This window comes from Setaria viridis, chromosome 5, assembly GCF_005286985.2.
Source record: "Setaria viridis chromosome 5, Setaria_viridis_v4.0, whole genome shotgun sequence".
NCBI classification, from domain to species: domain Eukaryota; kingdom Viridiplantae; phylum Streptophyta; class Magnoliopsida; order Poales; family Poaceae; genus Setaria; species Setaria viridis.
This window is the reverse complement of record NC_048267.2, coordinates 10371646-10392703: the sequence shown is the minus strand read 5'-3', so window position 1 is coordinate 10392703 and position 21058 is coordinate 10371646. Positions and strand designations below refer to the sequence as shown.

The 21058-nt window shown below is 42.8% G+C and overlaps 3 protein-coding genes across 3 annotated transcripts; all 3 read left to right on the top strand.

The window, feature by feature from the left end:
* Positions 1-214: 214 nt before the first annotated feature.
* Positions 215-7681, top strand: LOC117857452 (threonine--tRNA ligase, mitochondrial 1). Its single transcript, XM_034740107.2, has 20 exons — positions 215-614; positions 809-1046; positions 1185-1244; positions 1344-1433; positions 1705-1779; positions 1903-2031; positions 2124-2213; positions 2693-2781; positions 2887-2983; positions 3065-3151; positions 3269-3353; positions 4146-4240; positions 4335-4367; positions 4650-4736; positions 5376-5468; positions 5986-6078; positions 6161-6382; positions 6766-6837; positions 7054-7125; positions 7275-7681. The coding sequence occupies exons 1-20, from the start codon at positions 292-294 to the stop codon at positions 7368-7370; spliced, it is 2226 nt and encodes a 741-aa protein (XP_034595998.1). The 5' UTR covers positions 215-291; the 3' UTR covers positions 7371-7681.
* Positions 7682-10163: 2482 nt separating this feature from the next.
* On the top strand, positions 10164-13803 carry LOC117858657 (FRIGIDA-like protein 4a). The gene is made up of 3 exons (XM_034741762.2): positions 10164-11377; positions 12706-12881; positions 13222-13803. The coding sequence occupies exons 1-3, from the start codon at positions 10204-10206 to the stop codon at positions 13660-13662; spliced, it is 1791 nt and encodes a 596-aa protein (XP_034597653.1). The 5' UTR covers positions 10164-10203; the 3' UTR covers positions 13663-13803.
* Positions 13804-16552: 2749 nt separating this feature from the next.
* On the top strand, positions 16553-19643 carry LOC140222780 (uncharacterized). The gene is made up of 5 exons (XM_072293914.1): positions 16553-17062; positions 17144-17369; positions 17450-17832; positions 18552-19052; positions 19140-19643. The coding sequence occupies exons 1-5, from the start codon at positions 16553-16555 to the stop codon at positions 19641-19643; spliced, it is 2124 nt and encodes a 707-aa protein (XP_072150015.1).
* The last annotated feature ends 1415 nt before the right edge of the window (positions 19644-21058 follow it).

Sequence of the window (21058 nt, the reverse complement as noted above, 5' to 3'; positions counted from 1 at the left end):
GTACTGCGCACGAATCTCAAACAGTGGAAGACAAGTTGAATAATTTCTTCTCGAAGATGGATAGAATCCCGTAATGCCAGCTTGGCCAGAAATGGGCCTTAAACATCCAAGCCCAATTTTTCACAGCTATAAACCCTGTAAGAAATAGGCCCATTGTTGTTCGGAAAAAAAAGATAAATAGGGCCATTTTACGACCTAAATGCAATTACATAACCTGTCCGAAACCGGTCGCGGAGCTTACGCATCCGCTAGGTCGACGCCTCCGCCGCCGCCTCCGCTCAAATCCACTTTATGCTAGTGTGCCTCCGGCGAGGCCTCTCGCTCGTCCGGCAGCACACCCCCCACTTCCTCCCCTCGCCGCCTCTCCGTCCCGCCCGCCTCTTCCTCCACCACCTCCCCGCCGCCGACGGGATGGGTGAGAGCTCTGCAGCCGGGAAGGACGCGAAGGGGAAGGGGAAGGCCAAGGCCAAGGCTCCCGCCGCGGCTTCGGCCCTGGTCGTCACGCGCGACGACTCCTACCTGGAAGCCGTCACGCAGACGAGGATCCGCAAGTTCGAGGAGATCCAGGCAAGGCAGGCCCTCGAGCGGCTCAACATCGGCGGCGAGCTTATCAAGTGAGTGCTCTCACGATCTGCCTACGTGATTGCTATCGAATTAGAGCCATGGCTTGAGCCATAATTCGCACTTAAGTTTACTTTGGAAATTCGTATGTCACTATGGAACATGAACTCCCCTGTTGTTCGCTCGTTTCATATTACGCCTGGATTTTCACTTTTGATTGAGCATTGTTTGGGGTTATGTTCTTCAGGGTAACTCTACCTGATGGCGCTATCAAGGAAGGGAAGAAGCTGATAACAACGCCAATGGATATTGCTAAGGAGATATCAAGTGGATTGGCAGCTAGTTGTTTGATAGCTAAAGTGGACGAAACACTCTGGGATATGGGGAGGCCACTGGAAGGTGACTGTAAATTGCAATTGTTCAAGTTTGATAGCAATGAAGGCCGTGACACCTTCTGGCACTCAAGTGCTCATATTCTTGGAGAGGTGGGTTGGTGTTTTGCACGTCGTCTTTGAGCATGTTCTTTTATTTACACATGGTTATTGTATGCTTATTCGTCAAATGAGTTTCAGTATCTGTACGTGACAATTCAATTATCACTAATTACATATGTAAATTTGCAGTCTCTTGAGAGAGTATATGGCTGCAAGCTGTGCATTGGGCCTTGCACTACAAGAGGAGAGGTATGAGAATGATCTGAGGATCAATCAGCTTAGTAAATTAGCTAAACCATCTTTTCAGTGGTTGAACTGTTTTCTAATGTCTCCTCTTAACATATTAAGGGTTTCTACTATGATGCTTACTACAATGATCTGACATTGAATGAGGAGCACTTTGGTATCATTGAAAGCCAAGCTCAAAAGGCTGTTGCGGTATGCTGTGAGCTTTAACTCATTTCATTTAAGTTTATGTTGAGCTTGTTTTGTGGGCACTATCTACCTGGATGCTTGATTTCAATGCACCTTCTGTGAATAAAAAAGTACATATGATGATTCCAAATTATGGAATTTCTAATGTTGTGTTAATTGGATACCAAATTTTGGAATTGGTAATCATGTATTGCATTGTTTTTCTTTTGGCATAAGTGAAGTACTCTGGCAAGAAACATTGTATTTTTAAACTATGAGAGCTTACTTGGTGCAGGAAAAGCAGCCATTTGAACGCATTGAGGTCAGCAGGGCAGAAGCTCTTGAAATGTTCGCTGAAAATAAATTTAAGGCAACCTTCCTTGCTCCTGTCTTGTTTGTTCCATTCTTCTATATCTTTTTTGCTGCTTATGTCAAATCTATGTAAGCTCCATTCGTTTCTAAAAATAAAATTAAATTGATCTAACATGTTTAGGTTGAAATCATTAATGAGTTGCCCGAGGACAAGACCATTACAGTATATAGATGTGGTCCTTTAGTTGATCTATGCCGTGGACCACACATCCCGAATACTTCATTCGTCAAAGCTTTCGCCTGTCTGAAGGTAAAATGATTCTTTGGTTATGCACTAACCTCCAAATTCTCTTTTTAGTCGAATTGGCCATTTCAGATTTAAACCTGCATGTAAATATTCAGGCGTCATCATCATATTGGAGAGGAAAAGCTGACCGCGAAAGCCTGCAGAGAGTATATGGAATTTCTTTCCCCGATTCTAAACGCCTCAAGGTATTACAGCATATAATTCCTGCTATAATGTTATCGCCAATGATATGGACAATTGTAAACTTATTCCTAATCTATAACCCTGCTGAACATGTCTCTATTTTCTCATTTTAGATACCAGTGTAAATTATTTGTTGCAGCTGACTAAACAAGAAAGTTTTACACTCATGATGATATGACAATCGGTACCTTAAAACTTTATCTATGATCTCCTTGTGGCTTTTGGTGCCTAGGGTTGGGGATATTTGCACAACATGCTGTAATGGTAATCTTGTAAAACTGTTAGTGAGCATATCTCTGTGAAGCATGAATCTAGTATAGTTTAGTTCAGATAAAATATCTGTTTTAATATGATTATATGAAGATAGGACACATTTTGTTGATCTTTTATCATGATAATATGTCCCTGAATGATATATTTACATTTTTCATTTCACTGTTCTAATTTTTTGCATCTATGTTTATTACATGATACTTTGCAGGAATATAAACATTTCTTAGAGGAGGCTAAGAAACGTGATCATAGGACACTAGGGCTGGCGCAGGAACTCTTCTTTTTCCATCCACTTAGGTACCTTATATCACCCCTTTATGATTTTCTCTTCTCTTTCTTTCATATCTCGATCCAATATCTTCGGTTAATGGTGAATTGCTGATTGTATTTACAATTATGCAGCCCTGGAAGCTGCTTCTTCCTTCCACATGGTGCTAGGGTATATAACAAACTGATGGACTTTATGCGACAGCAGTATAGAGATAGAGGATACCAAGAGGTATGTTGGTTATTTACTCGGTGAGATTATAGGCGTTGCTGTGTAATTCCATTATTTCTGTTCCTTATGCATGTCTTATAGGTGTTGAGCCCAAATATTTACAATATGCAACTTTGGGAAACTTCTGGACATGCTGCAAACTACAAGGAGAATATGTTCGTTTTTGAGGTAAGCGCATTCACAGCTGATACAGCAGAATCATAAGTGTCAAATTTTATTTTACATTTGTCATAGACTCCTGAATTACTAACTTCTTGCTGGTTGCTTGTCGGATTGATTCTCCAGATTGAGAAACAGGAGTTTGGACTGAAGCCAATGAATTGCCCTGGCCACTGTCTAATGTTTAATAATAGAGTTCGTTCATACAGAGGTTAGGGTCTTCCTAATTCGATATTGTATTCTAAATTGCTTTTTTTAAGTGAAGCATGCTGCTTCACAATAATGCCTTAAAACTTCTCCTTTCTGAATTAATGTTTCCTGCCAAATGTAACGCTTCGTCTATTTCCTTGTTATATCCTTAGTTCAGTATTTTATTATTAATCTTTGGTGCTTTGTGTCATCATCATTTAGTACTTGGAGCTTTTCTACATCACATTTTTTATGTTCTTTTAGGCTCACTTTTCTAGGTAAAAGCACTTGAGCTCTATAATTGTGGAGAGATTAAATTTGAGCACGTTTTATCAAGTACTCAAAATCATGGAAATATCTACATTAGATGGGTAAGGAACACTATGGGCACGTCGCAATTGAAACAACTGATGTATTCGACTCCAAAAACTATGAACTGTGTTGAACAAGATAGAATGCTTACAGGGGGTTTTGCCGTTCTGGTATTGGATATAATTTCACGACTTGCCTTCAATGAGATAGATAGGGCTTAACAATGTTATGCAATCGAACCAACTCATATTAAACTTGTGCCTAAGAAAACTTGGGTCAAAGCTAGATTGGATCCAAAGAAGTCTGTACTCAGCGCTGTCACTGATGCTAACTCCAAATGGCACCACATGCACAATTTAAGCTTTATTGTTGCTGCTCCAATCATCCTCTTTTAGTATCTTCATTTTTGAGGGGACCATACTTTTTTTCATCATCCTCATGCATTTGTTGATTTTGACAAACCTTGTGAAATGCTTGCTTTCTTTTTTGAAATGCTCTACAGAGTTGCCTCTTCGCATGGCTGATTTTGGAGTTCTTCATAGAAACGAGCTTAGTGGTGCACTTACAGGTTTGACACGTGTTAGGAGATTCCAGCAGGTAAGGTTATTGCTGTTCTGTGAGTTTTCAGTTATATTTAATGATTTTGTTCTGTCCATACTAACTTATATTTTGATGTTTACATTTCTGGCAGGATGATGCTCATATCTTTTGCAGAGAGGACCAAGTAAGCTTTATTTGTCTAGACCATACGTGTTTACTATCCTCTAGAATGAATCTTATCATTTTTTCTTTAGTAATTAATCATACTATAATTTATATAAACGTGTATGCTGTTATAATAATTGCTTTTACATGTTTAAAACCAGCACCCTGCATACATTTTAATTTGCATTAGCAAGCTGTATAGTATGCTAACTGTTTCCTTTTTCTGACTCTGGTGGTTTTGATTAGTTGGACAGCTTTCCCTGTATTGTTGCCTTTGTTAAAAAGTTTGTTTTTGTTGCAGATCAAGGATGAAGTTAAGGGTGTTTTGGAGTTCATCAATTATGTTTATGAGATATTTGGCTTCAAATATGAGTTGGAGTTGTCTACGGTATGTATTCTTCTATTCTTTTCCTATACTGATGCATTTATAAGTTAGGAATCAGAATCCATGTTTTAAAATTGGCACAAATTGATGACACATTGAGGGCTTTAAGCTGCAAGTTTAACATGCATGATGAAGTTCACTTATATGGTGCCTTGTTCTTTTTCCTTTTTATTTTCTTATATGTGCTAATCGAAGGATTACCCGTGAATCTGTGATACCAATGTGGCAATGTCACTATGGGCACATACTTCTCTTTCAGAACCAAATCTGGGCAATTATTCTAGTTTATTCAATATTCATGGTTGTTGATTGTGTCTTTTTTATATATGGATAACATGGAGTTGGCAAAGTTCGTGATAGTATGTCCCAATCTCTGTTCTAGCATTTGAATTATTCTCTTTAATTCTGGATAGCTTGACTGGATCGATATATTGTCTTATGGTGATCCAAAAGACCTATTCTTTGCAAAATTACTGAGTTTGTATGTTACATTGTGACTGCCATTGCTTTTGCATCTTTGCTATTGGATTGCGTGTTATGACACTATCTTTGGGGCAAAGTGCTAAGATATAATAATTTCTGATAACACTGAAGACTTGATGGTTCTTAGTTCATACTCTGATCATAGTATCATTTTTCCAGAGGCCAGAGAAGTATTTAGGTGACATTGAAACCTGGAACAAAGCCGAGCAACAACTGACAGAAGCCTTGAATGAATTTGGGATGCCATGGCAGGTACCTACAGAAAGACTACAAAGAGCCATTTTCCCCTTAATGTTTCCATGCCTCAGTGCATCTGTATGCTATTCATTATTTTGGTGCAGTAAAGTGGGTTTTGACTAAATTATTCTCTTAAAATCCTATAAACTTGATCGTGTGTGTATCATGATTCTTTGGATTCACTGACACTAGCAAGTCCAATCCTTTGGGGGTGGGTGGGGTGGGTGGGTGGGGTGGGGGATTAATATTTCTTGCTGATCTCTGGTGATGGATCACATTAACGTCTTATTAGCTTTAAAAAAAAATTAATGTCGGTATCTGTTAGCAATTTGACACTTAAAACTATGTTGTTTTCAGTTCATCTTGTGACTGAAGTATTGTAATCTTGCCATCACGCTTAATACTCTGATTGTTTTAGTTCCTATACAAGAGTGTGCTTCCTTTATTCCTGTTGCTCTACGTGGAAGTGCAAAATTGTTTAGCCATGGCATTGCTTCGTATTCAGAGGACTTATGTAGATGTCTGAATGCAGATTAATGAAGGAGATGGTGCTTTCTATGGTCCCAAAATTGATATTGGTGTGTTTGATGCCCTCAAGAGGAAATTTCAATGTGCAACCCTACAGGTTCCCTTGAACGTTATTCTGTCACTAACTGTAGAACTTTTTCTAAAAAAATCTTGTATCTAACCTATATTATCTGTTACAGCTGGATTTTCAGCTCCCCCTTCGCTTCAAGCTGAGTTACTCTGCCGAGGATGAAGCCAAAATTGAAAGGCCTGTGATGATACACAGGGCAATCCTAGGATCTGTTGAAAGGATGTTTGCCATTCTTTTGGAGCATTACAATGGTAAATGGCCCTTGTGGCTAAGCCCTCGCCAGGCCATTGTTTGCTCTGTATCTTCTGGTTCAGTGGAATATGCAAAACAGGTAAATTATCTAGAAACTGACTTGAACTTCTTAGTTCTTCTCTGTGGTAGCTAATGTAAAAAAATGCTGTGAGTTATATCCCACTTGGTCCTCACCGGTTAAATAGTATTTTAGATGGTTCTTTCCAGTTAGCATTGTGAAGTTGCTTAGTTTTTGTCTCTAATTCAAACAATAAATTACTAACTTTGAGTTGGTTGATGACAAACCAACTTCATTTATGCTTGTTATAACTCAACCTTTGATAGCTTTAACTTACTATGGTATCCATATGGGTTTCATGTAATATATATGTTCCCAATGTATTCCCTTTTACAGCTTTAGGCAAGCTGAACCTTGCTTATTTTACAAACTTGCTGACTGATCATTTGGTTTTCTCATATCAGGTTCTTGCCAGGCTACATGAAGCTGGTTTTCATGTTGACATTGACATGAGTGACAGAACAATCCAAAAGAAGGTACTTCCCAGTACTCTTTTTTAGCAGTTTCTTTTGTTTTTTTTATATTCGTTTTCTCATCCTTTTTAAACAAAAAATCTCGAATCACAAAAATAAGGAATTATGTTGCAATCTGTGCCTGTTTCATGTGTTGCATAAAAGATGGTTGTTATGTAATAGCATTTATAATTCATGTCATTTTTCTTCATGTTTAAGTACTTGGTTCATATGTTGCAGGTACGGGAAGCCCAAGTAGCCCAATTCAACTACACTCTTGTTGTAGGTGCTCAAGAGGCAGAGACTGGAAATGTACGTCTCCTTTTCCTCATGCCACTTTTTCTTACACATGCCATATAATTTCATATGAGTAGCGTCCTCAGATATTGATGCAAGCATAATAGAATCCCTTGCTGGTTCATGTAAAATGCTGAATTATGTGGCTCGCTTGTATATTGCAGGTATCCGTTAGGGTAAGAGGTAGTGATGGCCTAGCCACGATGAGTCTTGATGGTCTCATCACACGTTTCAGGGAGGAAATAGCAGCTTTCAAATGATAACGACGCTCCATAATTTGTTTCTCAAGTCATTAACTCCCCATTCGTGATTTTGACTGAGTTTGTAGTGAATTGCATCAAATTCTACGCTCACAGTTCAGTCCCGCACAAACATGACTGTGTTCGAAGTTAGCCCCTACAATTTTGCTGCTTCAGTTTCAGAAGCCTGGCTGGGTCGGTTTCAGAGTTTATTTGCTCAATTCTGTAGATGATTGGCGAGTTCCTATTTGGGCAAAGGGCCTGAAAAGAATATGTGGAGCAGTCAAGTGCCTACAATTTAACAAGTAGGAATCACGTGTTTATGAACTGAATTAACATTTGGCAACGTTAGCATGCTTCAGTCGGTAGTCAGTACCGGCTCGCTCCTGGGTCCTTTTTTTTTTTTGGAAAGTTGCCAGGAGCACTGGCCCGTCATTTAAGAGGAGGTGAGGCACCCGCGCAGACCGCGCGCTCGAACGCGGCTCCTGGATCCTGAGTTGGGTTCACCATGGTCATCGCATTTGGCATGGCATCCCAACTTCAACTTCTGAAGCGGACGGGCAACAAGCTAGGTTTTTTCGTTGTAGAGGACGGAGGCGCAGCTCATGACATGGAAGATGGAAGAGACTTGGGAACAGGCTCGAAATGACGATAACGCAATGAATATGATGGCAGCTACCAGCTAGCTAGGCAGCTAGCTAGCTCTGAATGCAGTGGGTATCAGCTGACTCGGCTGACCCAGTGTGCAGTAGAAGTCAGCGTATGCTGTAATGTTCACACGTAAGCAAAATAGGATTTTTTTAATATGTCAAGAATTGGTGAAAGACCCTTGGTAAATTGGTATTGTGATATTGTCGCTTCAAGATCCAAGCAAATTTCCTGCTCTGGGAAGCTTATGCGCAATGCATAAGCTGTTCTTTTTATTAAAAAGAAATCGATGGATGATATTTTTTTAATAAAAAGATACCGATTGATTAGTTTAACAGTTAATCAGTTATTCATCAGCTCTAAATTACAGGGACCAGAATCTTAGCCTGTCCTAATCCTGACGAAGTGTCATCAAAGCAGTGAAGAAAATGCAACTTGCATGAATAAGGAAATTCTTCGGCTGTTGCTGCCTGCAGATGCCTGCAAGAGTGGTGCACATACAGCATGTGCGATCTCCTCTCGTGTGATGATCATGTGAAAGCCATGTACTGATGAATCCACTGCTCCTTTCGATGATTCGGTCTTATTCTAATCCTCAGCCATTATCGATCAGCACCTTTTCTTGATCACAACACAAGTAAAGCGTCCTGCTTTTGTCTGGTAAGTGACGGGGATACGTGGTCAGTTCAGTTCGGCACGTTCATCCCTATGTTCAGAAACTTTGAAGTGTTTGGATGGGTTCAGATTAATCATAAAGATTTCATCTTTGGGCAAACCGGTTCTTCACTGCTGTTGGACGTTCAGTTTTCTCTGTATGACTAAAGAATTATGAAAATGTGGAGCAACAACCAAGTGCCTCTGAATTAATAGTTGGCGAATCCAGTAGTTCGTAAGAGCTCGTTTTTTTGGTTCCAAGTTGACAGGCAGAATCGGTACCCAAGCCCGGCAAGGCGTTCAGGCGTTGGATAAGCAACCAGAAAGGTTTTTAACTTTTTATTCTTGATTGAAGAAGAAAAAAGAAGGGAGAAAAAGGAAAAATAGCTGGATTTTCTGCTCAATAATTTCTTTTGTGGAGCACACGGTTGGAGACTTCAATCACAGCTACAGCTCATGGTCTCGTGGAAGAGACTTGGGAACAGGGTTCGCAATGACGTTGCGAATTTATGATGGCAGTGGCAGCTAGCTCAGTCCTGTCTGTGCTTGCAGTTGCAGAGGGCATCCGCTGACTCAGCGTGCAGTACTAGCAGCCATTTCATTCTGTTGCGCTCACACGTCAGCGGACACTATTATTTGGCTATTCATGGACGTTGCTCCATTTTGTCGAGGCATGGAAGCTCCAGTGTTATAAAAGAAAAAAAGATGCAAATCTGGTAAACTTATAAAGATATGCCATATTTGCAGTTGGGGACTTTCTTGTCATTTTGAGAACGTTTGTTTAAAAAAAGATGATTTGAGGATTTAGCCAGTACTAGTGGGTAGTTTTTGGTTTTGGCCTTGCCTTTCGGTTTGTTTGGGAGCTGTGTGACTCTCTGTTTCCTCCTTGCACTCCAATGTACTCTGTGTTCTTGAAATAAAAGTGTGTTCTTGAAATAAAAGTAATGTCGCCTGCACTCCTACTATATTCTGTGTTCTTGAAATCATGGCCTTGTTTAGTTCCCAATTTGGGAGTGGCAAAATTGGCATTTTGCCATAAATGCGCAACTATAGCATTTCGTTTGTATTTGTGAATTATTATCCAAATATTGACTAATTAGGCTCAAAAGATTCGTAAGTACAACAAAACTGTGCAATTAGTTTTTGATTTCATCTACATTTAGTACTCCATGCATGTACCGCAAGTTTGATGTGATGGGGAATCTTCTTTTTGCATAGTGCTAAAGTTGGGAATTTGGAGGGAAGTAAACAAGGCCCAAAGTGTGTTCTCTTTACAGCCCAATGTTATTCCCGAAAGAGCCCATTACAGCCCAATGCCGTACCCAAAACATCTTCTCCATCTTTGTCGGCGCGACAAGCCCAAGCCCAACAATATCAAGATGAATAGGCCCATTTAGATCCAAAGGCAAATCCAAAACAAAGCCCACTTCCATCTCCACGGAACGAAATCGAGTCCATCTAAACTGCCTCTTCCCCCTCCAAAAAAAAAAATAAAAAAATATTAAACTGCCTCTTCCCATCTGAAGCCTCCCGACCCGCAGCCCTCACCGCCATGGCGACCGCCGAGGGTTCCGCCGCCGCCGGCGAGGTTCGGCGCCTCCTGGCCCACCTCGACTCCCAGCAGCAGCTACTCGCCGACTGCCAGGGCGCCTGGTCCCGCGCCCTCGCGCACTTCGCCTCGCTCGACGAGGACCTCGCCTCCCGCTCCGCCGCCCTCGAGGAAGCCCTAGCCGCCGCCGACGCCTCCACCTCCGAGTCCCTCGCGGGGCTCGAGACCCGCGAGGCCGCCATCCCGGCACGCCTCGCCGAGGCCTCCGCCGCGCTCTCCGCCTCCGTGGCTGAGGCCGAGGCGGAGTCCTCCGCGCCGCCTCCCGCCGACATCCGGGGCGCCCTTCGGTGGATATGCCGCCGCATGGACGCCGCCGCGCTCTGGCGTTTCATGGCTGCGCGCCGCCGGGAGCTCACCGCGCTGCGGAGGGAGGCCGGCCCCGCCGTTGCCTCCGCGGTCGACCCGCCCCGTCTCGTCCTCGACGTGGTTAGCGATTTCTTAGCCGCTGGAGAGGGCACCGGCGAGGACCAATTCTGGGTGCTCGGCATGCTGCTGCGCTCATTGTTCGATTCCGATAGCCGGAAGCCACCGGAGATAGGAGACACGTTGGTTGAGAGGGCGGTTGCAGTCACCAAGGAGTGGCAAGAGCGTTTTGGGATCAATATGGACAAATTGATACCTGAGAACCAGGAGGTGGAGATGGCTGAAGCGGATGGGGTGGGGAATTCAGGAGCAGAGGAGAAGAAAGAAGAGCGTGGAGATGCAGAAGAAGAGGAGGAAGAGGAGGACCCGGAGGAGGTGGTTCTTGGGTCAGGGGATGAAGGGGAGGAGGACCCAGAGGAAGCAGAGGAGCATGAGGAACTAGAGAAGGAAGCAAAGGAGGTGAAGGGAGAAGAGGCAGAGGGAAAGGTGTCTGAAGAGGGAGAAGGGGCAGAGAAAACAGGACTGGAGGAAGAGAAGGGAGTGGGAGAGGAGACGAAGGAGGGGAAGAAGGGAGATGGTCATAAAGGTGCACCGGAGCAACCAGAGGCGCAGATATTCCTGCAGATGGTAGCAGCATTTGGATTGAAGGATAAGTTTGATGGGGAATTCTTGAGGAGGCTGTTTGTTGCGAATGGGCGGAAGAGGGAGCTTGCCAGGATTGCATGCGTGCTTGGATTCGAGGACAGTCTCGGAGGTGATGATCAATTAACCTTGTTTGTTCATTACACTATAAGTTTGATTTATCATCTGATTCAGGACCAGACTGCTGTTCTTTGAGTTGTGATTGACTGATTGTGTGCTCGTTGCAGAATTATGCTTGTTATATTAGTTAGAAGAAATTTGCGAACCATGATTTTAGCTATTTCTTGGGTTAACTTTACAAGTTGACAATCTTTGTTCAAGAATGAGGAAGAGACGTAACCATAATTTGTGACAGGTTTATGTTCATATGAAGACCACACTATAAATGATTCTTGTCAGCCTAGCTGGAGTATGCTTCAGTTTCTCTGCGTGCTTGCATTAGTGTTTTGATTTCTGGATCTAAATAATCACGTGAAGGTGAAGCATACCCAAATTTACTTTGTGATCATGTTATCATTGGTGCCGAAACAGCACTGATATAGTTTTTTTAGAGCTTTAGAAAAATATAAAGGAATTCCAAATATAAACTACTTGAATCATCATGAGATTTCATTTGAACTGAAAGCATCATGATTTCAAGGGTGTCTTATAATGTGTCCTTCGTATACAGAACATGGTTGGAGTTTGTCATCGCGCAGTTTAAACTGAAGCTGTTCAGCTGTGCTTATGCTTTAAGGGTCTGTTTGGTAGAGCTCCATCTGATTCTGATTCTCTGTGGGAGCTGATTCTCCGAGAGAAGTGATTCTATGGCTGAAAGTGTTTCTCTTTAATTCTCTAGCATAAACTCTTAAAATCAGGACGGAGAATCACTTCACAGAATCAGGAGAAGCTACTTTTTCCAACTCTTAAAATCAGGATGGAGAATCACTTCACAGAATCAGGAGAAGCTACTTTTTCCAGTTCCCAGCCTCTTAGTTCATTTCAGAGAATCACTTCACAGAATCAGCAGAGAATCACTTCTCTCTGAAAAACTGTTTGGCAGAGCTCCTGCTGGATTCAACAGAGAATCAGCTCTGGGAGCTCTACCAAACGCACCCTTAATAACTTTTCTCAGAAGCGTGCTTTTTGATGGACTAAAAGCTAGCACAGTTTCAAGTTGAATTATAATCTGTTCCCAGTCTTAGGTTTGTTTACTGAACAATATGTTCTTCCACAGTATGTTAACCAGACTAAGGTAGTGGCATAGTGCATACTTTAAATGGAAGGAAACTTTTAATCTTTTTGGAAAAAATTGAAGAAACCTTTCCTCAAAATATATGCAGATATTGTAATATCTGACACTTTCCTTTAGTACTTTACTCATTTTATTGTGTCTGAAAATGAGTGGGGTTTAAATGACAAATAAGAGTTGACAAAAGCTACTTTGGTGCTTCTTTTCAGATATTGTTGAGGAACTCATCAAGTCAGGGAATGCTGTAGATGCTATATATGTTGCCCATGAGGCTGATTTGCTCGAGAAATTTCCACCTGTGCCTCTCCTCAAAGCTTATATGCGGGATTCCGGTGACAAGGCTCAGGCTGTGTTGAAAAGTGGAAGACATTCCAGTTCTGCACTTGTAAGAATTCCTTTACTGCTCTTGTTCCAATCACTTTGTAGTTTGTAAGAATTTCTCTACTGCTCTTGTTCCAATCACTTGGTTGTTGATTGATTAGCAAATCATTCAATGTGAGGCACGGGGGCCTTATTTCTGCCTGAATACCTGTGACTGAGGAGTCTTGTAATCTTGTTAGTCTATTTATGGATTATGAGAGAAGTAAAACCCTTTATTGTGGAAGTACTTTAGTTCTGTTTGAAAATCTTGACTATTAAACCATGTAGTCCCTCTGACCTCTGTGTTCTTTAAAATTTTTAACTAATTACGCGCACTCAAGATGGACTCATTTTTTTTTTCCCAGGAAGAGGCAAACAACCTGGAGGGCAATGCATACAGGTCTGTCATCAGATGTGTTGAATCCTGCCATCTACAGTCAGTGTTTAGCATCGATGGTATAAGGAAGAAACTAGCAAAGCTTGAGAAAGAGAAGGTGGAGAGGAAGAAGCCAGGTGGCCCAAGCAGATTCCAAAACAAGCGATCCCGGGGTGCAGCTGGACCTTACCCCTTCCCTCCTGCCAAGGCTGCAAGGGGATCAGGCTCAAGCTTTGGCCCATCCTTCCAGAACCCAGTCTCACGTTCCTTCAACTACGCAGCTCATGCTGGATACATAAACCCAGCAGGCGCGCCACCATACTATGTGCCTGGGCGACGAGGCGGCGTGCCATACGGTGGACCTGGAGCATCATATGCTGGATCCCCGAACTTTGCAGCTGGTGGCACGCAGCAACCGTTCCGTCGTTAGGAGGGGTTGTATTTGTTAATTAGTTGTTACTAATTTTCCTTGTTTCTGGCTGATGGATCATGTATACTTAATGTTATTCAAGCATACTTGTTCTTGATTTTCGACGGATGCAAGATATTGAAGCTTGTGTAGTATACATTCTATCGTGCTGTGTTTTCTTTGATAAAATTGAGCTATGTGTTGTCCATTACTGTGGCGAAGATGCAGTGCCGCGATAATTTCCTATCAACTATCATGGGATTACACATCTGATCCGACGGACCAGGCCATCAGGTGATGCTATTCGGTGTTAACTCATTCCAATATAACTGATCGGAACAGCTGTTTGCAGCTGCGCTGCGGCTGCAGCCAGCGGGCAACGGTTCCTCTGCATTTTCTTTGCGACACAAAATGAGGCTGGGCAGGTATTATTTGGCTGTTGCTGGTTGGGCTGCAGGCTGTGCTGTGCAGCTGAAGCATAATTTATTTAACTTCTTCAATAGCTTATTCCTGTAATTCCTGCAAGAAGGGGCTTCACCTAGGGGGTGATTGGTTGGCTGGTTTTACCGCAGCCAGGCCTTGGAGATACGACTTGTGCATGATTGGTTACTCGGAGGAGTGCCAGAGCTGGGTTCCCAGGATGCAAAATGCTGCTCTAAGCCTGGCTCCGCAAATACGGTAGCTCCGATGATGCAAGGTCTGGCTCCGGTGTGCGCATGCTGTGAGTTGAAAAGGCCTGGAGGCATGTACAAGCGGGTAACCAATCATCATCTCGCGTCAGTTGATAGATGTAGGTAACCAATCACCGCCGCTCTGCATGCGTTGAGCCTGGCCACCAGGGGCCTGGCTGCAAGGTACGAGCTAGGCTCGATCAGGCCCCTAGTGCATCATTCTTGCATTTCATTCGCTTTTGATATAAGATCCGGAACATGGTCTTTCTCCTCTCATATTTCTTCAACACTTTTCTTCCTCTCACTTTTTTCCTTCGTTTTTCAGAGAATCTATCCAAACGGACAAAAGAAATCCAAATAACTCTTACAGGGCAGCAAGCTATCCAAATAACATTTAATAAAAACTATTCAAATGACATTAATAACTTTTCCAAATAATCAAATAAAGTTATTCAACCAGCATTTTCAAAAATGTAATTTATATTTTTTTAAAATGTTTAAATAATTTTATTTTTTGTAAAAGGTTATTTAACTAACTTATGCTGTGTGAAAGTATTTTTAAAAATTGTAAAAAGAAGGAAAACAGAAAATGTCTGGAGAAGAAGGGTAAAAGAATGGGGTCATGGTATCAACCATGATTCTTAGCTAGAATGAGCAAATCTACCCATCTCGAGCCTATCGGGCTAAATCCGACCGTGACTACAATTGATCTTGACCTGGATAGAGATAACCAAGTTAGAAAAAAAATAGCTTGATCCAAATTAATTAATTTTGGATTTGAAATAATTAATGAGGGCATGGCTGGAGCGCAACCTAGGGTGTGATTGGTTCCTCGCATTTACCCGGAACCGGGCTCCCCGCGTGCGAGACATGCCTGATTGGTTAGCTGGGCCGTCCGCTGGGCCTGGTTCGGCGGATGCAAAAAGACCCTGGGAGCCTGGCTCCCGTGGTGCGGCCGATTCGAGCTTCTCCCCAGAGCCAGGCTCCGCGGGTGCGGCGGCGCGTGCAAGGCGAGCGCGCGGCGGGCGAAAAAGCTTTGGGCGCGTGCACGCGGGAAGCTTTCGCGCCTTGGCTAGGGTTACCGGGCGATTTCGCGCCATCCCGCGGGCATAAAGGTCGACCCCGACCCTTCCCCTTCCCCTTCCATCTCGCGCAGATTTGTTCCTCCACCGGCGGCTCGCAGGTTAGGGTTCCAGCCTTGCCCACTGTCGTTGTTCTTTCGGATCTGCGGAGGCCTGATCTACCACCCCCATGTGTTTGTTTTGGTTCTTAGGTTGGAGTTGTTGACGGATCTGTTGGCCCAGGCAAGTTTTTTTGCATCCTTTGTTCGGATTTCGTCAAAACCGTAACCCTAGGGTACGATGATCCCACTGACCGGTCCTTTTCTTATGTGACACACGCAGTCCCCCACTGGATCTGAGTTCTTCGGTTGTTCCTAGGTACGATTCTTGAGTTGAAGGACCCGATCTGATTTCTTTATGGTTCGTTTCTTATTTTTTGAAGTTTCGGCACCCGATCTATAATAAGAAGTTGTGTTCTGAGTGGATCTTTATTTTGTTTGGTTGCTAGGTTTCCCGATCTCACCCCTCCTCCTCCGGAAGCCGCTGATCTGTTCGTGGTTCGGTTGCGGAGCTGAGTTCCCCGTCCTCTGACACGCTTATCTCCCTGTTGCTGTTGTTGCGGTAAAATATCTTAGCCCTTGCCCCTCTGTGCATGCGCATGGTACCCTAAAACCATGCTGTCGATGGTTAGTAGGTGGTTCAAATCATTGGTACCAGTGTTGTTTGATATGTGAGCATACTCTGAGCACACTTGTTGTTGAGGTTGATGCGTTTATATGGATAGGAGCATGTTTTCCATGTCAATGATATGTTTTTAGATTGGTCTGAGCATTGTTGTTCATGTCAATGATGACTTCTATGTTGATCTTATTATTGTTGTCCATGTCACTGATGTTTTACAATAGTCATTTGAGGCATCACTGTGCTGTCAGTGATGTTTTCATATAATGACCTGAGCCTTGTTGTCCTTGTCAATGATGTCTTTACATACTGATCTGAGCCTTGTTGTCCATGACTGTGATGTTTATACATTTTCATCTGAGCTTCTGTTGTCCATGCCAATGATGTTTATACTTTTATGTGAGCTTCTGTTGCCCATGCCAGTGATGTGTTTATATGTACTTCTGAGGATCTGTTGCCCAAGTCAGTGACCCTTATTTTTGCATGTTATTCATATAGATGGGTCTTGAAGACAAGAGACGCATGTTTATTATTCATGCAGCTGCTCTAGTGGCTGGCATGTATGCATTCTTCCTGAATAGGCTTAGGCTGGCTAAACCCTCACGTCCGCAGATTAGTTATGCCCCCATGAGTGCTATGGACGAGGAAAGGCAAAAAAATTTGGACAGAATATATAACTGTAATGATGTAGAGTGTGTAAACATGCTTCGTATGAGAAGAGCCCCTTTCTTTAGGCTATGTAATTTGCTTAGGGGCAGGGAGTTGCTTAGAGATACCATACATAGCAGTGTAGAAGAGCAAGTTGCTATGTTTCTCCATGTTGTTGGGCATAACCAAAGGTTTAGAGTTATCCATCAAAGTTGGAGGAGATCTGTAGAGACAGTAAGTAGACATTTCAAAGAGGTGTTGTATGCAATTGGTGAACTTAGGCATGAGATCATTAAGGCTCCATCAACTGAGACACCTCTTAAGATTAGAAACAGCTCAAGATGGTACCCATATTTCAAGGTAACTTAGTATCCTTATGACACACATAATGCATAATTCAGTAAAATTTTTGTAGATGATTGTGTTGTTGGGTTTATGTAGGATTGTGTTGGGGCTATAGATGGCACTCACATCTATGCTAGAGTCCCAGCTAAGATGCAATCAGCATTTAGGGGGAGGAAACACTATACAACTCAAAATGTCCTAGCTGCAGTGGACTTTGATTTGAAGTTCACTTATGTGTTGGCTGGCTGGGAGGGTTCTGCACATGATGCCACCATTCTAGCAGATGCACTAGAGAGAGAGGATGGTTTAAGGGTTCCAGAAGGTAATTAACTAAATTAGTTCCTTAAACCTAGTTACAAACTAGTTGACTGTAGGACTAATACATGTTTATAATCTTTCTAGGGAAGTTCTATCTGGTAGATGCTGGATATGCATGCCGTCCTGGATTCCTACCTCCTTACAGGGGTACTAGATATCATCTTAATGAGTTTGGTGGTAGAAATTACCCAACCAATCCAAGGGAGCTGTTCAATTTGAGGCATTCTAGTCTGCGTGTTACGGTTGAAAGGGCTTTTGGGGCTTTAAAAAATAGATTTCGCATTATTGACAACAAACCTTTTCATCCATTCAAGACACAAGTGAAGTTGGTCCTTGCTTGTTGCATCTTACATAATTGGATTCTGGGGCATGGACCTGATGAGGTTATTCCTCTTGAGTCCACATGGGAGCCTAATTCTGTTAATGGACATGGGGTCCCTGTTGATGACAATGCAGCTTGGGCTTCTGTTAGAGATGAATGGGCTAATGAAATGTGGGCTAGTAGGGGTAATGCACATTTGTAGGCATTGGATAACTTTGGTACTGTGTTGTAATGTTATGTTCCCTTTGTACCTTGAAACTTTGGACAACTGCTCTATGATGTTATGTGATTCCTGTTTGTTTGTCACATTGAGGCTTGGGCAACAATTCTATGATGATCTGTTATTCCTCTTTCTATCTCAGTTTGAGGCTTGGACAACAATGCTATGATGTTTGTGTTATTCCTCTTTCTATCTCACTTTGAGGCTTGGACAACAATGCTATGATGTTTGTGCTATTCCTCTTTCTTTCTCACTTTGAGGCTTGGACAACAATGCTATGATGACCTGTTACTCCTGTTTCTTCCTTACTTTGACTCTTGGACAAGTGTGCTATGATGATATATGCTTGCTGGTAGTTGTGCATGAGGCTTAGGGCTATATGCAATGATGATCTGTTATTCCTGGTAGTTGTCCATGAGGCTTTGGGCTATGTGCTATGATGATCTGTTATTGCTGGTAGTTGTCCTTGAGGCTTTGGGCTATATGCAATGATGCTATGTTATTATTGTTTGTATATGCATTGTTCTATACATATTGCTTGTACATAAGGCATTGGGCTGTATGCAATGATGTTTTACTGGTTCCTGAGGCAATGGGCAACATGCAATGATGTTTACTAGGACATGGCACAAGTGAATGGTTAGTTTGACCTGCTGGAGGAACTTGAGGCTGCTGAGGTTGCTGCCCAAGCTGCCATCCATGCTGGTGGCCAGGCTGCCGCAGCTGCTGGCGGCCAGGGTGCAGCTCAACCTGCTGCCCAGGCTGCACCTGAAGCTGGTGCCCAGGCTGCAGCAGCTGCTGGAGGCCTGGCTGCAGGACATGGTGGTGCTGGGCAGCAACCCAGGGCTGCCATGAGGTGGACTAATGTGATGTCAGCATTTGTGCTACGCCGCTTCTGTGAACTGATCTCTACTGGTGTCAGAACTGACAAAGGGTTCAAGGAAGTGCACTTGAACCAAGTTGCCAAGAGTGTGGTTGAGTTCTCAGGGCTTGAGGTCACAGGGACTCAGGTCTACAACCACTTGAGGAAGTGGAGACAGAGGTGGGTCAGGGTGATCAAGCTGAGAGAGCTGAGTGGTGCACTGTGGGATGATGACAACTTCATGATCACTTTGGAGGATGACCACTACAAGGGCCATGTGCAGGTAAGTGTCATTTTTTGCACTGCTTATTATACATTGTTTGTGCTAGCTGTCAATATGAACTAATAGCTTCTGTTCTTTGCATTTCAGGCACACCCAAAGGATGCTGAGCTGTTGAACAAGCCCATTGAGAACTACCAGCAGATGGAGGTGATCTTTGGGAATGGGTTGGCAACAGGGAAATATGTTATGGGATCCAGTGAACCTTTGGGGTCCCCTTCTGACTTTGCAGATTCAGAGAATGACCACATTAAGCTGGATGATATGGCAGGTAAGGGACAACCTGCTGGTCCTCTGGGTTCAGAAGGAGGGAACAAGAGGAAGAGGTCCATGCTTAGTGAGGGGGACATTTTGGTGATGCAAGGTATGACTGAAGCTGTTAACAATGTTGCCAATGCCATTATTCAGACCAAGGTAGAGGATGTGCACCCTGATCTCTATGATGCTATCATGTTCATGCCTGGTTTCACTGATGAAGAACTGATGTCTGCCTATGAACACCTTCTTGGCAACAAGGCTCATGGTACTGCATTTGTCAAGATGAATGATTCCTTCTTGGCAACAAGGCTCATGGTACTGCATTTGTCAAGATGAATGATTCCCACAGGGTGCTGTGGTTGAAGACCTACTTGGCAAAGCACTTCTACATGGACTGAGGCTCTAGTGAACAGGCCTACTTTTGTGTAGTGACTATTCTTTTGTGCAGTGACTGCTGATCAGATGGTGGCTTCTTTTTGTGCATGAGCCTCCTGGTCCACTCCTTGATTCTTTTGTGCAGTCTGGCTGACCCTGTTCTGTTAGGTGCCTCCTGGTAGATGAGTTGTGACTGAACAATGATTCATCAGATGTGATGACTGTGTGACTGGTGATGACTGAGCATGTGCCCATTGCCTATGATGGTGCTATGATGCTGATCTAGTGCCTGCCCTTGCTCTGTTGCTTTCATGTCATGCCATATGCCTAAGTTTGTGCAGGTACTTGTGCTGCCTTGTCAATGTTGCTGTTGTTTTGATGGTGCATAGCTTCTGTTTTCCTCATTACTGTCATTTTAGCACTTCTACTTGCATATAATTCACAATTTGCGGTCATTGGCCTGTTATCATGATCAGTGCATTCCTGATTCAGTCATTTATCTCAATTATGTCCTAAAACATGTCATTTTGCAACATTATTTCATCTAATGCAGCACCTGTGCTACATTCTGGTTATTTCTAAGGCCAATGCTACTTTGAGCTAGTTCCTTTAACCTGTTCCTTTAACCTGTTCCTGAATCTGAGCATTAGCCCTTTGCCAATGATCTGTCATTTTTTTTCTGAGCATATGGCCATTGCCTATGAGGTGCTGTAGTGCCTGCCCTTTCTTTGTTGCTTTCATGTCATGCCATATGCCCAAGTTTGTGCAGGTACTTGTGCTGCCTTGTCAATGTTCCTGCTGTTTTGATGTTGCATAGCTTCTGTTGTCCCCATTAATGTCATTTTAGCACTTGTTCTTGCATATAATTCAGAATTTCAGGTCATTGGCCTTTTATCATCAGCATTACATTCCTGATTCAGTCATTTATCTCAATTATGTCCTAAATCATGTCATTTTGCAACATTATTTCATCTAAGGATCTGAGCATGAGCCCTTTGCCAATGATATGTCATTATTTTTTCTGAAATTTAGCACTTGTTGTCTGTACTATTTGTAAGTACAATTGGACTTTGTAGAGTTGTAATTGCTGTCATTTTGCTACTTCCTTTAACCTCTACCTGAATCTGAGCATGACCCCTATGCCAATGATCTGTCAATCTTTTTTCTGTAAATTAGCACTTGTCAGGTTATTTGGTTGGACTTTGTGTTTTCCTCATTACTGTCATTTTGCTACTTCCTCTAACATGTTCCTGAATCTGAGCATTAGCCCTTTGCCAATGATGTGTCATTTTTTTTTCAGTCAGCACTTGTCAGTTTTCATTACACTATACAATTCGACTTTGTGCTGTGCTAATTGTTGTCATGTACCTACTTCC

Coding starts and splice junctions, on each gene's coding strand:
- LOC140222780 (XM_072293914.1), top strand. CDS start 16,553: ATGGGTCTTGAAGACAAGAGACGCATGTTTATTATTCATGCAGCTGCT. Junction 17,063..17,143: donor GATGGTACCCATATTTCAAG/GTAACTTAGTAT, acceptor GGGTTTATGTAG/GATTGTGTTGGGGCTATAGA. Junction 19,053..19,139: donor ACTACAAGGGCCATGTGCAG/GTAAGTGTCATT, acceptor TTTGCATTTCAG/GCACACCCAAAGGATGCTGA.
- LOC117858657 (XM_034741762.2), top strand. CDS start 10,204: ATGGCGACCGCCGAGGGTTCCGCCGCCGCCGGCGAGGTTCGGCGCCTC. Junction 11,378..12,705: donor ATTCGAGGACAGTCTCGGAG/GTGATGATCAAT, acceptor GCTTCTTTTCAG/ATATTGTTGAGGAACTCATC. Junction 12,882..13,221: donor GACATTCCAGTTCTGCACTT/GTAAGAATTCCT, acceptor TTTTTTTCCCAG/GAAGAGGCAAACAACCTGGA.
- LOC117857452 (XM_034740107.2), top strand. CDS start 292: ATGCTAGTGTGCCTCCGGCGAGGCCTCTCGCTCGTCCGGCAGCACACC. Junction 2,214..2,692: donor CCGATTCTAAACGCCTCAAG/GTATTACAGCAT, acceptor GATACTTTGCAG/GAATATAAACATTTCTTAGA. Junction 2,782..2,886: donor TTCTTTTTCCATCCACTTAG/GTACCTTATATC, acceptor ACAATTATGCAG/CCCTGGAAGCTGCTTCTTCC.